Consider the following 19,814-nt stretch of genomic DNA (forward strand, 5'->3'; position numbering starts at 1 on the left):
GCGTGACCAGTATAAGAGGCTACGCGCAGGCGCGGCACCTCCTTTCCTCAGCTGCCGCTAAGGTGCTCGGTTCTTCCGAGGAAGCTAAGGCCGCGTTGGGGTGAGGCCCTCACTTCATCCGGCGACTAGCACCGCGCCCGGCAGCGTCCGCTCAGCTCTCGCCCGCACCATGGCCTCCGTCTCGGAGCTCGCTTGCATCTACTCGGCCCTCATCCTGCACGACGATGAGGTGACGGTCACGGTGAGTGTGGGCCTGGGCCGGCCGTGGGGTCGGCCTGCGGGCGGTCGTTTTTCTCCGCTTGCCGGGCGTCCCTGCCAGGCCTTTCCAGCCGGAGCCGCGGCCATCGACATCCCCGGCGGCGGCGGAGGTGGCGGGGCGGGCCCACGTGCGGGGTGGTCGGGGCCCTCGGCCACGTGCTCCAGCTTCCTGGGGGACTGGAGTACACTTGGGTTGCGCGCTGCGGCTTTGGAAGCTTGCTTTAGCGAAACTCCGTGGCGTGTGGGTATCCTCACCCTCACCTAGGGACACTGTCCCTGTTTGGTGTGATGGCCTTGAATTCCTGTAGTCCTCTTAGTAGGCCTGGCTGGGCCAGGCTGCGTGATGTGAAGCGCACGTTAGCTTGCTCCGCCTCCGGCCCTGACTCGTAACCTAAAATAGCGGCGTGACTTGGTCAAGCCCCAGCCTGCGAAATGGCAGGACGGGCTGGCCGCCTTGCAAGGTGCCTAGCACACGGGAGCCGGGTGCATTTCATTTGCTTCTGGTAATCGTAAGAGTGTAAGAAACGGTCGTTTGAAATGAGCATACACGAAGTACAGATAGAATATTTGAAGTGGTTAAACATGGTTTTGTGCACACGTTTTGAGTGATTTTCAGTTGCAGTATTTTGGAGACGTTTACGAAAACTACACTTTACTCTGATGGATTGCTGTTTTGCCTTGTTTAGGAGGATAAGATCAATGCCCTCATTAAAGCAGCGGGTGTGAATGTTGAACCTTTCTGGCCTGGCTTGTTTGCAAAGGTAAGGTGATCGCAGCAAAGTGATTTGGAGAAGCAAATTTGGGGACGTTACTAATTTATTAAGTCAGGTATTCATGTAACATGAGAAATGCTGAGGTGCCATATTATTCCACCGGACCTTTTGTAGGTTTAAGTGCTGTTTCCTCATAGTTCCATATCTAGAGCCTAATTAAAGTTTATCTTGTCTTTTCCTTCTTGATTTCAATCCAGTTTCTTTTTCCTTCTGTTCTGAAACCATGACACACACATACATACACGTGTGTGTGTGTGTGTGTGACATAAACACGTGCACACACCAAATGACTTCTCCTTAAAAGGGTCAATCGGGATGATACCGCGCATGCCGTTCCAAGCAGATTCTTGCTGCGTGATAGTCTGGTTTCATGGAAATTGGGTGTGGTGGCCTTTCACTGACCATTTACTATTTGTTGGGATCTAAAAAGACGAAGACAAGATTCCTACCCAAGGAACTTGGCACTGGCTACCTTTTCTGTTACTTAAACTCTGGCAAGAGGCTATTAGCTTCATATCTTCAGGTTGTGTCCAAAGAGTTTTGAATGATTGAAAACATTGTGCCTTTAATAAAGATACTCTTCTTTAATAAAGTCCCTGGACTTAGCAGTCTGAAAAATTGAATTCACTGTTAAGAGGAGATTTGGAACCGTGGAAAGAATCCTGATTTGAGAGTTTAAGGAAGCCCGAGTTTTTTGCCAACAGCTTAAGTCAGCATTTTGGGGCCAGTGTTCTCATCTATAAAAGGAAGGAATTCAGTTATTCTGTCTTGCTACTTAAATACAGCAATGCAATTGTAAGATTTAAAGCTTGAGTGGTTTCTTTCGTGACTAAATTTTAATATAGCTGCGTGGCCCCATCTAATCTCAGTCTTAGGGAATCTAAGTAGCAGACAAAATGTCACTGGCAGACTCCAGCGAAGGAGAAGGAAGAACAATATAGTGTTGGGAATTGGTTGTTGTCAGTTCAGAAGTGGGGGTACCTTTGGAGGTGTGGGCGGGGTGCTCTAACAAGGCCAGAACTGAGTGTGATCTGTGTATGCATGTGTGTCGCAGGCCCTGGCCAACGTCAACATTGGGAGCCTCATCTGCAATGTAGGAGCTGGTGGACCCGCCCCAGCAGCTGGCGCTGCGCCAGCAGGAGGTCCTGCTCCTTCCACCACTGCTGCCCCAGGTAGACCATTTCTTTTGGTATTGGAGGGAGGAGTGTGGAGATGAAGAGCAGCGTTGCCTACAGTACTTAATTTGCTAAGAGTAGATGATGTGTAGAAATCTTAAAACCAGGGGCATGGTTGGAAGGAGAGCTAGGGTATTTTGGACCATTTAAGTTGAAGGGCCTGGAGCTCTTTGGAGTTTAAAATATGGAGCAGGCTTGTGATTGACTGTTTTGTTTTTTAGCTGAGGAGAAGAAAGTGGAAGCCAAGAAAGAAGAATCTGAGGAGTCTGATGATGACATGGGCTTTGGTCTTTTTGACTAAACCTCTTCTGTAAGCTGCTCAATAAAAAGCTGAACTCTTGGTTGCTGCTGGTTTTGCCAGTTGTTTGGGTGTGTGCTGCCTACGGCTGATCTCCCTTCTGCAACACTGGTTTTCAGCCCTTTGTGGTATGACACCAGCGCTGGGGTTTTTCCCCCTGCCACCGTCTCATGGTGAGAAATAGTACACCAGCCAGATGCTGTACCAAGAATGTACCTAATATTGCATCTAGAACCACATGGAGAAGTGGGAGAAGTATCAGAGTAGATACCTTGTTGGGGTCACCTGTGTGAGTCCATGACAACAGGGTTTGTCCCCTTGACAGGCGTAAGGGTCGGTGGTGCTCGTGGTATAAAACAAGGCCTCTTAAAAATCCCAAGTATAATCCTGGCTGCAGGTTTTTGAGCTGTGCTGAGACATCAGAGGTAGAATGCTCTATATCCCTGCGCTTATAATTCAGCAATACTGAAGGAGTGGTGAAAATTCAGGTTTGATGGGGTGCCTGGGGAGCTCAGTTGGTTAAGCATCTGCCTTGGGCCCAGGTCATGATTTTGGGGGCCATGGGATTAAGCCCCATATCGGGCTCCCTGCTCACCGGCGAGTCTGCTTCTCGCTCTCACTCAAAAGGAAAAAAAAAATTCAGGTTTGAGGCCCCATTTACACAAAGAGACTAAAACCAAAGTTCAAACCTGTATTTTGACACACACTAATGAAGTAGGGTTTGGGGAAGGAGTGGCTGAGCCCTAGTGTGGAGACTGGTTCACTTCAAAATGGTGGGGGCTCCTAAAGATTTGGATTTCTAAAACACGATTACTTTATCTTCAGAGCACCTATTAGGTGCCAGGCACGTGAACATCTTGCCCTTTCCTATCTCCATTTAATAGAGGAAATCAGGAGTTGGTGAAAAGCAGGATGTCATAGCCCCAACTGTCCAGGGTACAAGACAGTGTTAAAGTTTTAGACCAGATGGGTAAGTGGCTGGTGTACCTTACAGATTTGAACACAACCCAGCAATTCTGCTTCAATGTATTACCCAAGAGAAACTACAAATGGACATCAGGATGCATCTTTGGGAATGTTTAAAGCAGTACTTAAAAGATTGCAAAAACCTCAAGGGTCCAACAACCAGAAAATAAAGGATCCTAATTACCAGCAGTGAAAATGAACTAGAGGAATTCTTAAAAGTAAGGTTAGATTAAGAACAAGTCCTGGTAAACTGCATACAGCACACTGCCCTTTCCCTAAACTTCAAAAATAAGATGGATCAGACATAAGAAAGGTAAGGGATGGTCAGTGTAAGACCTTGAGGAAGTGTGATGAATAGTAGTCCGTGTATGTTACTGTCATTAACATTTTGGAGTTCTCGTGTATTAGAGATGAATCCTTTGTCATGTCACAGATGGGTCAGTGGGAGTTCAGAGGTTAACCCGAGGTCAAGACTAGTAAATGGATGGAAGGGTTCAGACCAGGCTCTGCTAACCCTGCTTTCAGCATCTTTCCCATGTCTCTGCTCCTCTCTCCCCTCCTGCATCAGTACTCTACACCTATAGGACCTGCCTCACCGGGTTCTAGAGAGTTCTGAGATAATGAATTCCTTGCACTCGGTGGGCACTTCAGTGTGAGGAGGGAATAGGGACACTGAGCTAAGGAAATACTTTGGATTAAAGAATACTTAAGATAAAGGAAAATAGTATTGAGAACAGCTGAAAAGTAAGTGGTAAATTGGGATATCAATACCAAGTTCAGTTACCCAAACCACACAATGACAAATGTTCACTACAGCAAGACTGAAATGTTAACGTGCTCTCATGGGTGGGCCCAGCTTTTGAAAAGAAATCTTTTAATGTAGTAAAAATCTACATAGAGCTAAAAACCTTTCCAAAGAATGATCTGTTAAAGTAGGATACCCACTTACACATTGTAGAAATGCTAACCTTTTATTCATTTGATACTGAGTTTAAAAGTCTGCCCAGTTCCACTCCCTTTTTTAGTTCTCGTGACCCTTAATTTCTTCTTAGCAAAATGGGAATAATAACTAGCTGATATTGGGAAACGAACTTGCCCATCAATGCATGCTGGTATGCAGATGCTATTCCCCCTCTGGGTAACCTACAAAGAACACAGCTGGCATCGCTGGTTCTCAGAATCCCGAGGTCCAGAGGGGCACCTGTGTGGCACAGTCCTTAAGCGTCTGCTCAGGGTGTGATCCCGGTGTTACGGGATCAAGTCCCACATCAGGCTCCTCCGCTGTGAGCCTGCTTCTTCCTCTCCCACTCCCCCTGCTTGTGTTCCCTCTCTCGCTGGCTGTCTCTATCTCTGTCAAATAAATAAACTAAAAAAAAAAAAAAAAAAAAGAATCCTGAGGTGCAGCAAGCCTAAGCCTTGTGCTCTTCAAACCCCCTCCCTGCCCGTCCTTTGCAATCAGGCAATAGCTATGGTTTCTCATGACTGGTTTCATGCTCTTGATTATTCACCAAGTATACTCTTTGTTTAAAAAGTTCCATCGTTCCTAAGATTCTGTTCAACTCTCTCCACTGAAAGCATACCCAGGTCCATGGCTGGCTCACTCACCCGTTTTATAATCTCGCATCAGCAAGGAGCCAGGTTTAGGTGTAGGGGAGAATTTTAGGCACAGATTTGCTCACTGACAAACCATCTAAGAACAATTTTTTTTAAAAAAGATTTTATTTATTTATTTGACAGAGAGAGAGAGACAGCCAGCGAGAGAGGGAACACAAGCAGGGGGAGTGGGAGAGGAAGAAGCAGGCTCATAGCAGAGAAGCCTGATGTGGGGCTCGATCCCATAACGCCAGGATCATGCCCTGGGCCGAAGACAGACGCGTAACGACTGAGCCACCCAGGCGCCCCTAAGAACAATTTTTTAAAAAATCCATATTGTCACTGAATGTGTTGCACATTGGAGTAAAAAAAAAAAAAAAAAAAATCCAAAGCTCCTGTCAACTGTTTAACCCTTTTTTTTTCTTCTTTCTTCTAAAAATGATGAGAGAACCACACATGAAATTCTAAAACCACCTTTTGGAAAAGAGAAACACTCTAATTAAAATGAAAGAATTCAAAATATTGATGCAACAAAACAACTTGGTATATTGCTACAAATTCAAATAAAATACGTCCAATCCTTTCTCCCCATAATTTGTAGGAGCATATACAGTAAAAATTCTGAGGGAACAACGTGAGCCAGGTGTTGGTGGGCTTGGTCGCATAGTGCTTTAGAGTTCAGAAATAACCTTCAGGGGTTTTCCCATTCTGAAATTGACCACACCGGGAGCACTTAATTCGCCCTGTCCATACACCAGACCGTTGCTCAGAGAGTCTGAGTGCTTGCCAGGTTCGCACAGCTAATGGCAGGCAACGCTGGGCCTCCCCCCACTGTCTCTAGTAGTTACACCAGGACGCAGCGTCCCCTCCACACGTGCGCTTTTGTAAGGTGAGGAGCCTTTCATTTTTTTTCCGTCACGGTTCAAGCCTCTTCTCCATCTTCTTATCTTTGCAAACAAGCCTGGATAATTCAGCTCAAGGGGGACATGGGCCACTTTCAAGAGAGCATTGGTATTTTTAGTCCTTCTGAAGCAGCCAGGAGATGCCCCTCAGGGTCAGATCACAGGCACCCCACGGCCTGCATCATGAAACCTGAGCTGGTCAGGTCTGATTCAACAATCTTCCTGAACACTTCTATCAGGACACGGGGGTCAGGGGCCATCGCGTATTTTCACAGGATTGCTCAAAGAGTTAGGGGCTTCCAAAGAACCCTCCAACTTCCACTCAGTTTAACTCACCTGAGCTTCCACTCCTCTGGCTTGTATACTTTGAGGGTTATTAGGACATCCAATTACAATGAAAAAATAATGTGCGTGTTTCACTTTCCCTATCTTCGCACTTGCTATTTCCCACTCTCGCCAAGCCACCGACTACCTACCCCAGTTAATCCAGTTCCTTCAAGCCTTCGGAAGCCCACCCCAGGCTGTGTTAAACCCTCTGCTGAAAGTTCCCTGCCTTTCCTCTTCTTAGAGTAGAGGTGTACTTATGAGTTTGTGATCGTTTGTTCAGTATCTTCCTCCTCCATCCATACAGTAAGCTTGGGGATCGGGGCTGTCTGTGCTGCTCACCTGTACCCCCAGTATTTATCACAATGTTTAACTCACTGTTGGTGTTCAGTATGCATTCATTACATCTTCCAACCCTCTCCGCGGGCCGCAGACGAGAGGAGGACCTTGCTCAGCAGCAGTGAATGGGACAGCCAGAACTGGAACCCAAGTCCCTGGACCAGCGAATGCTCTTATTGTAGCAGGCCGCGAATGCTCTTATCATTGTAGCAGGCCGTACAGGGGCACAAAACCAGGCCTGCCCCCCAGCGCAGGCTTGCTTGCTTCATTCATTCATTCATTCATTCATTCATTCATTCCGCACTTAGTTCGCAACTTCCAGGTTGCCAAGTACAGGTGTGGGCCGTCAGGCCCTGAGCTGGGAACCCGCGGGACCCGGCTCCGTGAACGGAAGACAGGGGCGTCCGGAGATTTCCCCAGGTGAGGCTTGAGCCAGGCTTCAGTGCTGAACCGGGAATTCTCAGCCGGTGAGGCAGCAGAAGCAAAGATGTGGCGCCCCGGAGCCCACAAACTGCCTTCCGGACGTAGTGACCTGTCACCCTCCCTGCCACGTCCACGTCGTTTAGGAGGACGGAGAAAGTGCACGAGCTTGGAGACGGAGAACAGGCGGCGGGATGAAGGTTCCTCTGCCCGCCTCGGTTCCACGTACCAGAAAAGTGTTCAACCAGCCCAGGTGCCTGAGAATCGAGCGCCCGCACTCGAGCCTTTATTGCCCGCCGCTCGCCAATCAACGTCCGTGTTGGGAGGGCGGGACGAGAGGCGGGGCTAAAAGCCGAATGCGGCCGAGCGAAGCCGAACTTTCGATTGCACCGAGGCCTACTGACCACTAGGGGCGTGCGCGGGTCCGGGGAGCCTTTTGCGCATGCTCATTAACACGGTCCCGCAAGCAATAGGTTTTAAGCCTAGTTTAGTGGAGGTTTCGCGGGGTCGGGTGCTGGTGAGTGAACTAAAGCACCTAGCCCGTTGTGAAACCCCTCTGCCGGGAGATTCCAGCACTTTCGCTAACCAGCAGGCATGGGCTGGGGCGTATTTGTAAACTGGGAATAATGACCCATTCCTGCCCCAGGGCTGGTTTTCGAGAGAAGGGGCGGTTGGACATTGATAGTGACTATCACCCCAACTAGTTCCCTGTTTTACTTTAGGGAAGTGGGTACTAACTCTTCATTTCCAGAAAGCCTTTCCGCCCAGATTAAGAAGTGAGATTGCTCTGCTTTTGGCTGCTCACCATCCAGCTGAGTCACCTGGGAAGCTGTTACACAAAACAGAACAAAACAAAACACCCGAAAGAAGCAAGCAGCAACAACTACCCAGTTTCCTGGGCCCCTGCACACTGCGCAGGCCGAGGAACGGAAACCTGGGGGAGGCGATGGGGGGCAGGAAGTCTGCATTTTCACCAGCCCTCCAGAAGAGTCTGATGGTTAGCGTTGGGAACTCCTGGTTTAGGGCAAACCCAGCTGCTCACGCGGTGTCTGACAAGTACAAGGTGCATAATAAACACGGTCTGAAAGAACGACTGAATTAATAACTGTCTTTAAATATTGAAGGACGGGGTAACATTTGGATAATAGACCACGTTGACCACACTTGGAAAATGGACTGTTGGTTGGAGTGTAAATTACTACCACTTTTTAAGGAGTGTGATTGGGTTTCATCTCTCAGAATTTAAAGTGCTCTTTCATCCAGGAATTTCACTTGTAGAAATCCATCCAAAAATATATGTGCAATTTCAATGAAGCAATTTTTGTAAGAGAGAAGAAAATTGCGTGAGAGGAGGCTTTCATGTGGCTATTAACAGGAGTGCTGCTATTGAACGATATCTCAAATACCTTGTTAAGGGAAACAAGCAAGTTGAAGACCAGTATATGTAATATGACCCTGAAAGATTCACATGCATGTGTTTGTATGTGTAAAGCAAATTCTGGAAGGGTTAAAGGAAAAAAAAACAAGTAAAAGGTAAAAGATTGCCTCTGAGGGGGCGCCTGGGTAGCGCATTCGTTAAGCGTCTGCCTTCGGCTCAGGGCGTGATCCTGGCGTTCCGGGATTGAGCCCCACATCAGGCTCCTCTGCTGGGAGCCTGCTTCTTCCTCTCCCACTCCCCCTGCTGTGTTCCCTCTCTCGCTGGCTGTCTCTATCTCTGTCACATAAATAAATAAAATCTTAAAAAAAAAAAAAAGATTGCCTCTGAGAAGAGTTGGAGAGGAGGGGAGTGAGATTTTCCATTTCAGTTTATCCATTCCATATTGCTTGGCTTTTTAAAAACCACGACTTTTAATAGCCTTTAAGTCTGGTTTGGTAATGGCATTGTTGTCTCAGGCACTGGTTAGCCAATGAAAGCAACTGATCTGTTAAACCTCTGCTTCGGGAAATTCCAACACTTGCTGTTAGACAGCAGGAATGGAATGGGGCACATTTGTAAATCAGGTATAATGACCCATTCCTGCCACAGGGCTATTTTTTCTGGGGGGAGGGGGAGCGGTTGGGGAGCAACAGTTAACACTATCGTTAATTTTTTTAAAAAGCAAAGGGTCTTCAATATAGAAGGAAAAACTGAACGTGGGGCGCCCGGGTGTCTCAGTCGGTGAAGCACCTGCCTTCAGCTCAGGTCGCTGGGATCGAGCCCCGCATCAGGCTCCCTGCTCAGTGGAGAGCCTACTTCTCCCTCTCCCCCTGCCTCCTGTTCCCCCTGCTTGTGCTCCCTCTCTCTGTCAAATCAATCAATCCATCAATCAATCTTAAAAAAAAAAAAGGAAGGAAAACCTGAACTTACATAGTTCTGGAGGGAAGAATTCTGACCAATTGGGAGACAGTTTTAGCTCAAAATAAGGGAAGTAAGGAAGAACTTTGCTGGCCATTAGCCTGAGGCTGTGATGGGGAATACAATGTCTGCTCCTGGGAGGGGTGTGGACTAGACAAGTCTTGCGGCTCTGAGATACCACAGGAGGAGGGAGGTGAAATGCTGTCACACTGCCTGGGTTAACTCAAATCCCACTCTGCCACTGAATAGGGCTGTGTGACTTTAGGCTAGTCGTCTAAACTCTGTGTGCCTCAGTTTCTTCACCTATACGATAGGGATAACGATGACACCTACCTCATGGGGTTCTTGTAGCATTACATGCTATGGTACACGTAAGCGCAGAATCACAGAACACATTTCTACTATCGGAGGGGCTATTTTATTTTTCCACCCTTAAATATTTATGGGAACAGCCAAATAGGGGATTGTCAGGTTTAATGGATTTAGTGGATTGGTACAATTGCATATACACTGGTGGTTTTGCTTACAAAGGGAATTTTTTGGAAGTTTGTCTCCCAGTTGCTGGCTCAGTGCTGCCCCACAGTGGCCAATCATTGGACTGGCTACTTCGATAAGTTGGCCTTTTCTTACCAGAGCACACGGAGGCTGGGTGGGGTGTGAGTCAGGCGAGCTGGAGTGGTGGGCTGTTGGCCCAGGAGTGAGCAAGTCAGTCCACACCTCAGGAAAGGAGAGGCATGTTTGTATGCCCACGAGTGACTCCGCCAAGAGGAAATCAAGTGCACTTTATTTAATATGGTCGTGCCTCTTGTGTAATTTACTTAGGGCCTCTGACTTTTCCTCTTAACATGCTCAAGTTCATTTCTTGTCAGAAAACAGAAGAAGCACGTTACTGAGCTGCTGTGCTCTCTGGCGTGCCCTTGGCTTTCCTCCAAGGTTGTTGGAAGAAACAGCCACATGAAAACCACTTCTGCTTTTGCCATAAAACTTGCGGAGGCTGTTTTGTTGTTACAAGGTCTCATGTGAAAATTCTTTTAAAATTTGGGGCCAAGAGAAAGTTCGTATCCTCTGACGAATTGGCAGCCATGCCTCTTTTATCCTAATAAGAGCTCCGTGACTTATCCTGCTTGCCTCTCAGCCTCGGCTACTTGGAAAGAGTGCCAGGCCGGATGCCTATTCTCGGCAGCTAAATTAACCCAAGATGGGTCATGTTTCCCTTTGTTTTCTTGGTGCTAATTAAAAATTTTTTTGTGTGTGGCTCTTTTAATGCTTTCACTGCATATTTGGGCTTTGATCTACGTTCTCATGTTCTTTCAGGAAAGAGGCGAGGCATCCGTAAATTAAACGAAAAGCAGAATATTTGAGGTTTTTTTTTTTTTTTTTTTTGGTGAAAAGATAGTTGAGATGACTTGTAGTCGGTGATTGCACTTGGGTTTTTGAGACTAACAAGTTTATGGGTCAAAGATTTCAGACTGTATTGTGTCTTTACTTGGGAAAACGAGAAGCTCGTGTAAATAAGGCCGTGAAGGAAGTGGTAAGTTGTGGGCAAAAGCTCAGCAGCTATAAAGGTTCATTCCCTTATCCACCGCCACCAAGGATAATATTGAATCAGTGCTGACAGTAAGACATAGAAAGCTGGTAGCCTGTTTTTCCCACTGCCACCATCAGGGCTCCATTTCATTGTAATCGTGTTTAAAAATAAAAGTGATCCTGGGAAGGTTAAGACATTCGCTCCTTGACACCTCGGAGCAAAGGAGCTGCACCTCTATGTTCTCCTTTCATTCCTGGTTTCTGCCTCCTTCCCAAGACAGTGACTCCTTGAAGGATCAGAGGCAGTTGGGGAGAGAGGTCTGTTCTGCTTGAACGGGCTGTGTGACATTAGATAAGCCCCCTGACCTCGCGGCCCCCCTCGAAGATGTCTGTACAGCCTCTGCCGGCAGAGTCACCTACCAGCCCTCCGGGCGCGCCCAGCTCCGCGCTCTGTTTACTCTCAAGTAAAGCCTTCCTTCTGTTTACTCAGCAAAGATTCTTTTAAGACAGGCTAAGCACACGGTTTACTCTGCTAACAAGCTTTGGCATTTATTGTGAGGACCTGTGTTGACTTATTCTTGAGTCTTCATTGACATTCACTGGGAAATGTCAACGCAAACACAAGGAGACATCCTGGGAGCCTGCAGGCCTGACAAAGTGCTCCGGAAAGGGCCATCCTTCCTGTTTTGGTTAGAACCACCTTGAGAGTTAAAAATCACAATAATATACCCACCACCAGAGATTCTAATGATCTCCTTTTAGTTTTTAGATTCGATATCTGAACGCTTTTGCTAAAGGTCTCTAGAAAGCGTGTGTTGATTCTGGACAAGACTCTGTCTGGGCCAGCCACTCGGGCGGCCTCCTGCCAAGAGCCCAGCCCTGAGCATGCTGGGGACCATGGCACGGCGGCAGAACGCCTTCGGCTGTGGGTTCAAGGGCAGCATGGCCTCCACGGGGTTGCGTGATCTTGGGACAGTCATTTCTTCCCTCTGGCTCTCCATTTTCTTATCTGTAAGGTGAGGGGAAGTGGTCTGCAGACGCATTTCCGCAGCGAGCCTGGGCCCCAGGCCTGAGCACAGGCCCTAAGAATGCTCCCAAGTATTTGTTTGGAATGAAGGGAAGAATAAGCTACCCCAGCTGATCTCTTGGGTCTGGCTCTGACGTCTTGTGCCTGAATGCTTCCAAAAGGCAGGCTCGGCTTGAGTCATAGTCTGACAAGGTCTGCTAACAGGGTCACTGTAGACAGCCACAAAGCCCCAGCGTCTGGATCAGGCCCCGTGGCTGCCAAGTGATCCTACCTGTGTCTGCCTCTCGTCTTCCCCCCGCTCCCCGTCCAAGCTGATGCTTGTAAAGGACACATCTTTTTAGGTGCAGGGACTGTGTATTTGGTTTGTCTTTGTTGCCTGGAAACTGTTGACATCCCGAGACATTCTGTTGCCTTCACTGGGTAATGAAAAATTGATGACTTTTTTCTCTGTCAACAAACTCGCAGCCTGTTCACCTTGGCTGGGAATGGGTGGGAAGCTGGCTCCTTGCTCCGCAGCTGTTTGCTCTCCTTCAAGCTTTGCTTGGGTTTGCTTTGCTTAGAGGTGGGGGCGGGGCCCGAGACGGTTGGGGGGGGTGGAGATGGGGGGGGAACGAGAGCAGCGGTGTGTGGCCGCTAACGCAGAAGGAGCTGTTTTCGCCTCCCTCAAGTGCTCTTTCAGTTCCAGCAAATGCCTCTGCCCCACCAATCCACCGCACCTGTGCCCTCCAAGGGAGCCCTGTGCACACCCCGCCCAGAAGCCCGGTCTGGTATCCCTGGCCCTGGATGCTCCTTGTCCTCAAGAAGCCCAGGGCACAGCCTGCAATGCACAACCAATGCGTTTCCATTCCACTCTGGTTTCTCCTCCTGGCTGTGCGTTACCTTGCTGCCCCCCACCCCATGCCGAGTGCAGGCAGTAGATCTTCCGGGATAAGCACAGCGTGTCAGATTTAGAAGGGCCCTCAGAGACAATCCGATCCCCTCCTTTTTAATATTTGTGGAAGAGGAAGCTCAGTGTGGGGAGATGCTGCGGTCATCCAGCGTGGACCAGAAACCAGGGCATCCACCATCCTGGTCTCACAGCCCGTTCAGACCTCCACCCCCAACCTCCCAGCTTGTTAGAGGATAGAGCTGTTTCCAGAGGCCTTCTTGGATCAGACAGCTTCACCTTTCTGCTCATCTCTCTTACAGATGGGGAGGGCAGAGCCCAGGGCCTGGCTTCTGGGCACCCTCTTTGGGACGCTGGCCCTGGGCCTCTCTTAGGCTGAAGCTACTCCTTTTTTTTCCCCCCAACTGCAGGTGCAGAGCTGTCCCCCGAGTTGGCAGCAGCCCCGAGTCTCTGAATGGCACAGGGATCCTTGCTGTCCACTGAGGCAGTGCCCTAGGGGATGGACTCCTCTTAGCTAGCCATTGATCTTGGGCCAGCCTTTTGCCCAGCGGCCCTTTGGACCAGTGCTACTCAAACCGAGGTCCCTGGGCCCATGCGGGCTCACAGACGATTGTTACTTGAAGACAGGCCCAGGAAGTTCTTACTGAGATCTTGAAAATCACATTTAGAAACTTTTATAGCAATTTGACATGGCTCCATGTACGATTTAAGCAGCATTTCACTGTTTCCCCTAATTCATTTGTATTGCATCTTACAAAAAGTCTTGGTCTGCGGCAGACTGGAAGTTAAAACAAACAAACAAACAATGACAACCTGGTCCGTCTTCACGGATGGCTTGGGAAGCACTGCTCCTGACCCCCTTTGCCTGCCTGCACTGGGGTGATCCCTTAGTGCTGCGGTCCCATGAAATTCTCCGTGGGGGCAGGAGGGGGCGCCAGAGACATAGATAATCTGCCTTCGCCAAACAAGAACAGTTCATTCTGGGAGCACCCTCCATTTGACACCTTCTGGATGCTGGGACACGGCTTCAGCCGAGAGCAAAGTCACCAGGAAGAACATCTAGGCAGGTTGCCCACCCACACGGACATGGCAGGAGAGTGAGGATTGCTGCCAGGGGCTTTCTTCCTGGGGAAAGTGTAGCTCTATGGCTTGGGCTTGTATGCAGGGCATGGAGTCATGCTACCCGGGTTCAAATCCTGCCTTTTCCTCTTGGTTGTTGTGAGGACTCGGGAAAGCCACTCAAAGTCTCGGGAAGCCCAGTTTCTTCAAGTGTAAAGGGGCCATATTCATGGTTCCTACCCCACAGGGCTCTTGGGGGATTAAAAAAGATATCCCACTTAGTCTTGTGCCTGGCCCATACAGACACTGAGTAAATGTGTTTATTAGTGTGACAGTCCCTTCGTGCCTGTTCTCTTGAAGTTCCTGTGAAGTTGGGACCCCCCCCTTTCCAGACGGGCAAATGGAGGGCAGCCAGGCCCTTTTCCACCAGTCATTCTGAGCACTGGACCCTGTAACACAGAGAGATTTGGCTCAGCCCCCACCTCCTCCAGGAAGTCTGCCAAGGTGGATGCAAGCCCAGGAGTCTTCCCACTGTGGCATTATTCTTCTAATTACTAATTTGTCTAATTTCTTCCTCCTCCGCATCTCCCCAGCCCCATGCAGGGGCTGCACATTTCATAGCATCTAAGGCATCTTGCCACCAGAAGACACTGTGACATGATGATTATGAGCCAGGCGTCTGGAGCCAGGCTGCCTGGGTTGGAATCCTGGCTCCATATATTGCCAGCTGCGTGACTTCGGGCAACTTGCTTGACTCCTCTGAGCCTTGATTTCCTTATTCCACCTCGTGGATTACCATGATGATCGAGAGAGGTAATGCAGGTGAAGGCCAGGTGCCCAAGAAACGTCAGGGGATGAGGAAGCTGAGGTTTGGGAAGGGAAGGAGCTCTGTATGGAGTGCTGGACCCTAGCCGTACCCCAGTAGGGAAGTAGGTACTTTTATCTCCTGTTGGCAGATGACGGAACTGAGACTCGGTTTTACACACGTCTGTAGGAACGTGAAGAGCTGGAGTGGGGTCGCTGACCTCCAGTGTGCTTCCTCTTGCCTGCTTTGGGACAGGAGGGTGGCAAGCTGGAGGGATATGGGGCCCGGGGCAGACCTCAGCACCCAGAAATAAACACGTATTTTCGCTCCGCTTTGCTCCAGGCCCTAGGAGGACTTTTAAGAGGATGGTGTGTTAGTGAGGGAGTGGGGTTCCCATGTGGGAACCCGCAGAGCCTCTGTTAACAGGCAGCCCTTTGGCAGTAAGAGATCTTGCAGAAGAGAGAGGGAGTGAGCAGCAGGGGGCGCTGTGACACCAGAGGAGAGCCAAGGCTTCCTTCTGGGGACAGACTGGGGTTCTGACTGCTCCAGAGCCAGGCTCAGCTTGATGAGGCCGGCTAAGAGTAGCAGTCCACCCATTCACTCCCTCGAGGATCTTCGACCAGAGAGCTGAGAACCCCAGGGATCTCCAGAAACCAGGAAGTATGGCTATTACGAGCACTGTCTTTGGAGTTGGCGAGCTGGGGTTTGAAAGACTGCTCAGCTCTTACAGTTCCTGATCATGGGCAAGTCACTGAAGCTCTTGTCATCTCGGTGTCCTCGTCGAAAAAACTTACTGTGTGTCTCCTGGGGCTGCTGGGAGGATCCGTGCCTCGGTGCGTGTGCATTTCTTAGCACCGTACCTGGCGCACAAGGAAGCAGGAACGGCATAAGGAATGGCCGCTGTTATGGTCCAAAGAGGTGAGGCTCCTGCCTGCCAAGGCGTAGTGTCCTTGTGCTGCTCGGGCTCCCCTGCTGTGCTCCGGCACTGGGCTCACCTGCTGGAACATGGACCTCTCTGTGCCTCTTCTGTCCAAGCGAGCTGCTCATGTCCTACGGGCCCTGCCTGTTGCCAGAGACCCATGAACCTCATTCTGGCCAACATGCTCACTGGAGGTCAGCGAGGGGAGCAGGAGGATAGTGGGGACTCGCTGTAAGTGCCTTGCTGTCACCGGGCCTCGATTTTCCCAGCTGCAGGGGCTGTAGGAGAGCAGCACAGTCCAGCCTCAGCCGTCCAGGAATGTGTCCCCAGCCTGCAGACGTATTTATGTTTTAGTAGGGCCCTTTGCTGTGAAACCCGAGTGTGGCCTGAGTTAGGGAAGGGGCGGGTTCCCAGCTGAGACCCATGGAGGACACAGCTTGTGGTGACTTCCCTCTGCAAAACGGTGACCTTGGCCTTCCTACTGTCTGGCTTGCCCCTCTCGTGTCCCTTTACCCACGTGGTGCCCGCTCAGGGTTCAGAGTCTCCACACCCTCAGCTTGGTTTGCTCTTAGAGTAAGGGCCGGGAGGGTAGTTGCCTCTAAGATTTGAATGACTGGTAGGATTGGTGCTACCCATTCTTGGGACAGAGGTTTTTTAATCTAGAGAAATTAAACCCTATTTATGGAATCCCAGCAAGAGGCTAGGAAGCAGGAAGGGTGTGGCCCCCCATTCAAATCACAGCAGCCTCCATTCTCTGGCTTTGCGCTGTGAGGTGGGGCTCCTGGGACAGCTGGTTCAAAGGTCCATGGCATACTGCAAAGATACATTGAATTTCATCAAAATTAAAAACCTCAGTGTTCCAGAAGAAATGATCAGGAAAATGCAAAGGCAACCCACAGAATGGGAGAAAAATTCACAAATCATACATCTGTTAAGGGACTTGTATCGAAATATATAAAGAACGCTTACAATTCAACAAGAGAGGACAAGTGACCCAGTTAGAAATGAGCAAAAGACTTGAACAGACATTTCTCAAAGAACATATACAAAAAGCCACTAAGCACCTGGAAAGATGTGTTCCATCATTGGTCACTGGGGAAATGTAAACAAAACCCCCAATCGGACCCTACCTCACACCCACGAGGGTGGCTGGTATCCAGGAGACTGTCAGTAACAAGCGGTTGGTGAGGATGTGGAGAAATTGGAAACCCTCATACATTGCTGGTGGAATTTTAAAATAGTATAAACACTTTAAAAAACCCAACAGAACAAGCAGGCCCTCAAAAATTTAAGTGTAGAGTTACCATATGACCCAGCAACAACTTGGTATGTACCCAAGAAAATAGAAAATGTATATCCACACAAAAAATTATACACAGATGTTCGTAGCAGCCCTATTCCTGGTAGTCAAAAATAGCCCTCATTCAACTGTCCATCAACGGATGAATGAACCAATGAGCTGTGGTATACCCATATAACGAAATGTTACTCAGCCATTCAATGGGAGGAGGTACTGGTCCATGCTACAGGATAGGAGAATCTCGAAAACATTGTTTTAAGTGAAAAAGCCAGACACAAAGGGCCACATGTTATATGATTCCATTTATATGGAAGATCCGTAGAGGTGGAAAGTGGATGAGAACTTGCCAGGGCGTGGGGGAGGGGAGAATGGGAGTGACTGCTAGTGGGTAGGAGGCTTCTCTTTGGGCTGATAAGAATGTTCTGGAATTAGCGGTGAGGGTTGCACAACGTTGTGAATACACTAAAAACCGCTTTCGAAGGGGGAATTTTATAGTATGTGAATATCTCAATTAAAAAAATGCCCATGGAAAGAATGGTGGGGCCCTTGAAATCATCCCCATGCCCTGTCCTCACCCACCCTAATGCATTTGGTGACTGTGTTCTTTCAGATCATTTCACCATGAAGGTAGGAAAAACCCAGGGGATTAAAATGTTGGGGGGGTGGTATTTCCAGTGGTCACAGGGTTGACAGGGGTGCTGCTGGCATTGGGGAGCCTGGGAGGGGCCAGGATGCCAGCTCTTTTGCAGTGCCTGAGCCCATCTCACAATGAAGAATTGTCTCGCATTCCACATGACTTTAGAACGTCTCTCCAGACATTGATGTAGATGATTATCTGAGCTAAAAACTAAACTCTGATTTACATAATAAACACCAAATATATTTGCAAGGCTTTAATATACACCGCGTTTCCCCGGAATACTACTACCATGCAAATGGGACGAGCTCACAATATCTCCGGCTTAATGTCAGTCATTTATCTCCGAAAATGAGCTGTTCTGTGAAAACGCTTCTGGGAACATCTTTCTTTTCCTTTCCTTTCCTTCTGTTTATGTTCTTTCTATTATTTTTAAAGGGGGAACATTTTTTCTTTTACCTGTCAACCCCGATCCCAACCAATGCCCTGGATCTAACTATAAACTATAGTAAAATGCTTTGATATGTAAGAAACAATCATGTGAGGTTGTCACATGCTTCAAGCTTGGCTCCCAGGTCACCCCGTCATTACTAGGGACAGTCACAAGCACTTGTCCCCACATAGGAATCTGGCCTCTCTGTGTGCCAGTGACAGCCAAGAGGCACGGCCCACTTTGTTGCTCCTTTCATGTTTTTGTTTTTTTTTTTAAGATTTTATTTATTTATTTGACAGAGAGAGAGAGACAGCCAGCGAGAGAGGGAACACAAGCAGCGGGAGTGGGAGAGGAAGAAGCAGGCTTCCAGCAGAGCAGGGAGCCCGATGCAGGGATCGATCCCAGGACCCTGGGATCACGCCCTGAGCTGAAGGCAGACACTTAACGACTGAGCCACCCAGGCGCCCCATCCTTTCATGTTTTTCAAAACACAACTTGATTTGGACCTTTTTTGAGTTGTATTTGGAGTGCGTCTTGATTCTTTTCTGACACTTTGGTTTGTTAAAAAATATTGCATTGAGGGGCGCCTGGGTGGCACGGCGGTTAAGCGTCTGCCTTCGGCTCAGGGCGTGATCCCGGCGTTATGGGATCGAGCCCCACGTCAGGCTCCTCCGCTATGAGCCTGCTTCTTCCTCTCCCACTCCCCCTGCTTGTGTTCCCTCTCTCGCTGGCTGTCTCTATCTCTGTCAAATAAATAAATAAAATCTTAAAAAAAAAAAATATTGCATTGAATTTGGGAGACATGCGCATACACTGCCACCCCCTACCTCTCGTAAATCCCAGACAACAAGCATGGTATTAAAGATACTATAAAGAAGTGATTTACAGGGAGAACGTTAACTGGGGAGGTGGTCTGTCAGGCAGACCTGAACTTGATTTTCTCTGGGCACTGGAGGGAGCATGGCCATTCTTTCTCAGTGCACAGGGAAGAGACAAAGAGGCCGGCACTTGTGTAGGTTGCATAGTACCCACGGCCAAATTTGGTTGGGAGCCGAGGCGCCTAGCATCCAGGTGGTGGTTCTGGGCTCTACACCAGGACCTCAGGCTGCATTGGAGCGGCCCGTGAAAATACAGGCCACCAGATCGGTTTGGTGGAGTGGCCGCTTAGCCTTTGGGGAAGCAACCTCCAAACAACAAGTAAGAAATGTCTCACGTTGTCCCTGCCGTTGGAAAGTAAAGGTCAACACATTCTTGGTAAGCACCCGACTGGTTATTAACAGAACTCAGCATGGGGGCCAGAGTGGGTGTTCGAACGTGGTCCAGTGGGGGGTGGGGCAGCTGAGCAGAGAGGCGGGGCGGGGGGTGGATGGGGGGGTTTGGGACCCAGCCCGGGACTTGCGTAGGTTGCCTACAACCTACCCATGGGTTGGTCATGTCATGCTGCATTTACGTTGCAACAAGGGGGTTCTGGTGGGCATCTCGTCTCCCAGGCAGGAAGGCCTGGGGCAGGATGCGGAGGGGAGAGCGGGGAGGACCGAAGAGGGACTCAGGCAGTTTCACTGTCACAAAACTGAGCAAAGCTGGGATGCATCTGGTGGCCGTGGGCCCAGCTGGGCTAAGAAATGCAGCTGAGGGGATCTGCAGTGGTGACCCGAGGTGATCAGTTTAAGTTATCTAAAGGGATGAGCGTGGGAGCAAAGGAGCAGTCGTGGGAGTCTGTGAATTCGGGAGCACACACGGTGAGCCCAGGCCAGTGGGCAGTGCAATGGGGGACGTGTAAGGAGGAACTCACCTCAGTTCCTGAATGGTGCCATGTTCTGTCCTGCCCTGAGGTCTGC

The 19,814-nt window shown here is 49.2% G+C and overlaps 1 protein-coding gene across 1 annotated transcript; it reads left to right on the forward strand.

Annotated features, from left to right (window-relative positions):
- The first annotated feature begins 26 nt into the window (after positions 1-26).
- Positions 27-2,546, forward strand: RPLP1 (ribosomal protein lateral stalk subunit P1). Its single transcript, XM_026478413.4, has 4 exons — positions 27-241; positions 945-1,019; positions 2,086-2,203; positions 2,428-2,546. The coding sequence occupies exons 1-4, from the start codon at positions 170-172 to the stop codon at positions 2,505-2,507; spliced, it is 345 nt and encodes a 114-aa protein (XP_026334198.1). The 5' UTR covers positions 27-169; the 3' UTR covers positions 2,508-2,546.
- The last annotated feature ends 17,268 nt before the right edge of the window (positions 2,547-19,814 follow it).

The sequence above is a fragment of the Ursus arctos genome, unplaced genomic scaffold, assembly GCF_023065955.2.
Source record: "Ursus arctos isolate Adak ecotype North America unplaced genomic scaffold, UrsArc2.0 scaffold_28, whole genome shotgun sequence".
Classification (NCBI taxonomy): Eukaryota; Metazoa; Chordata; class Mammalia; order Carnivora; family Ursidae; genus Ursus; species Ursus arctos.

Coding starts and splice junctions, on each gene's coding strand:
- RPLP1 (XM_026478413.4), top strand. CDS start 170: ATGGCCTCCGTCTCGGAGCTCGCTTGCATCTACTCGGCCCTCATCCTG. Junction 242..944: donor ACGATGAGGTGACGGTCACG/GTGAGTGTGGGC, acceptor TGCCTTGTTTAG/GAGGATAAGATCAATGCCCT. Junction 2,204..2,427: donor TTCCACCACTGCTGCCCCAG/GTAGACCATTTC, acceptor TTTGTTTTTTAG/CTGAGGAGAAGAAAGTGGAA.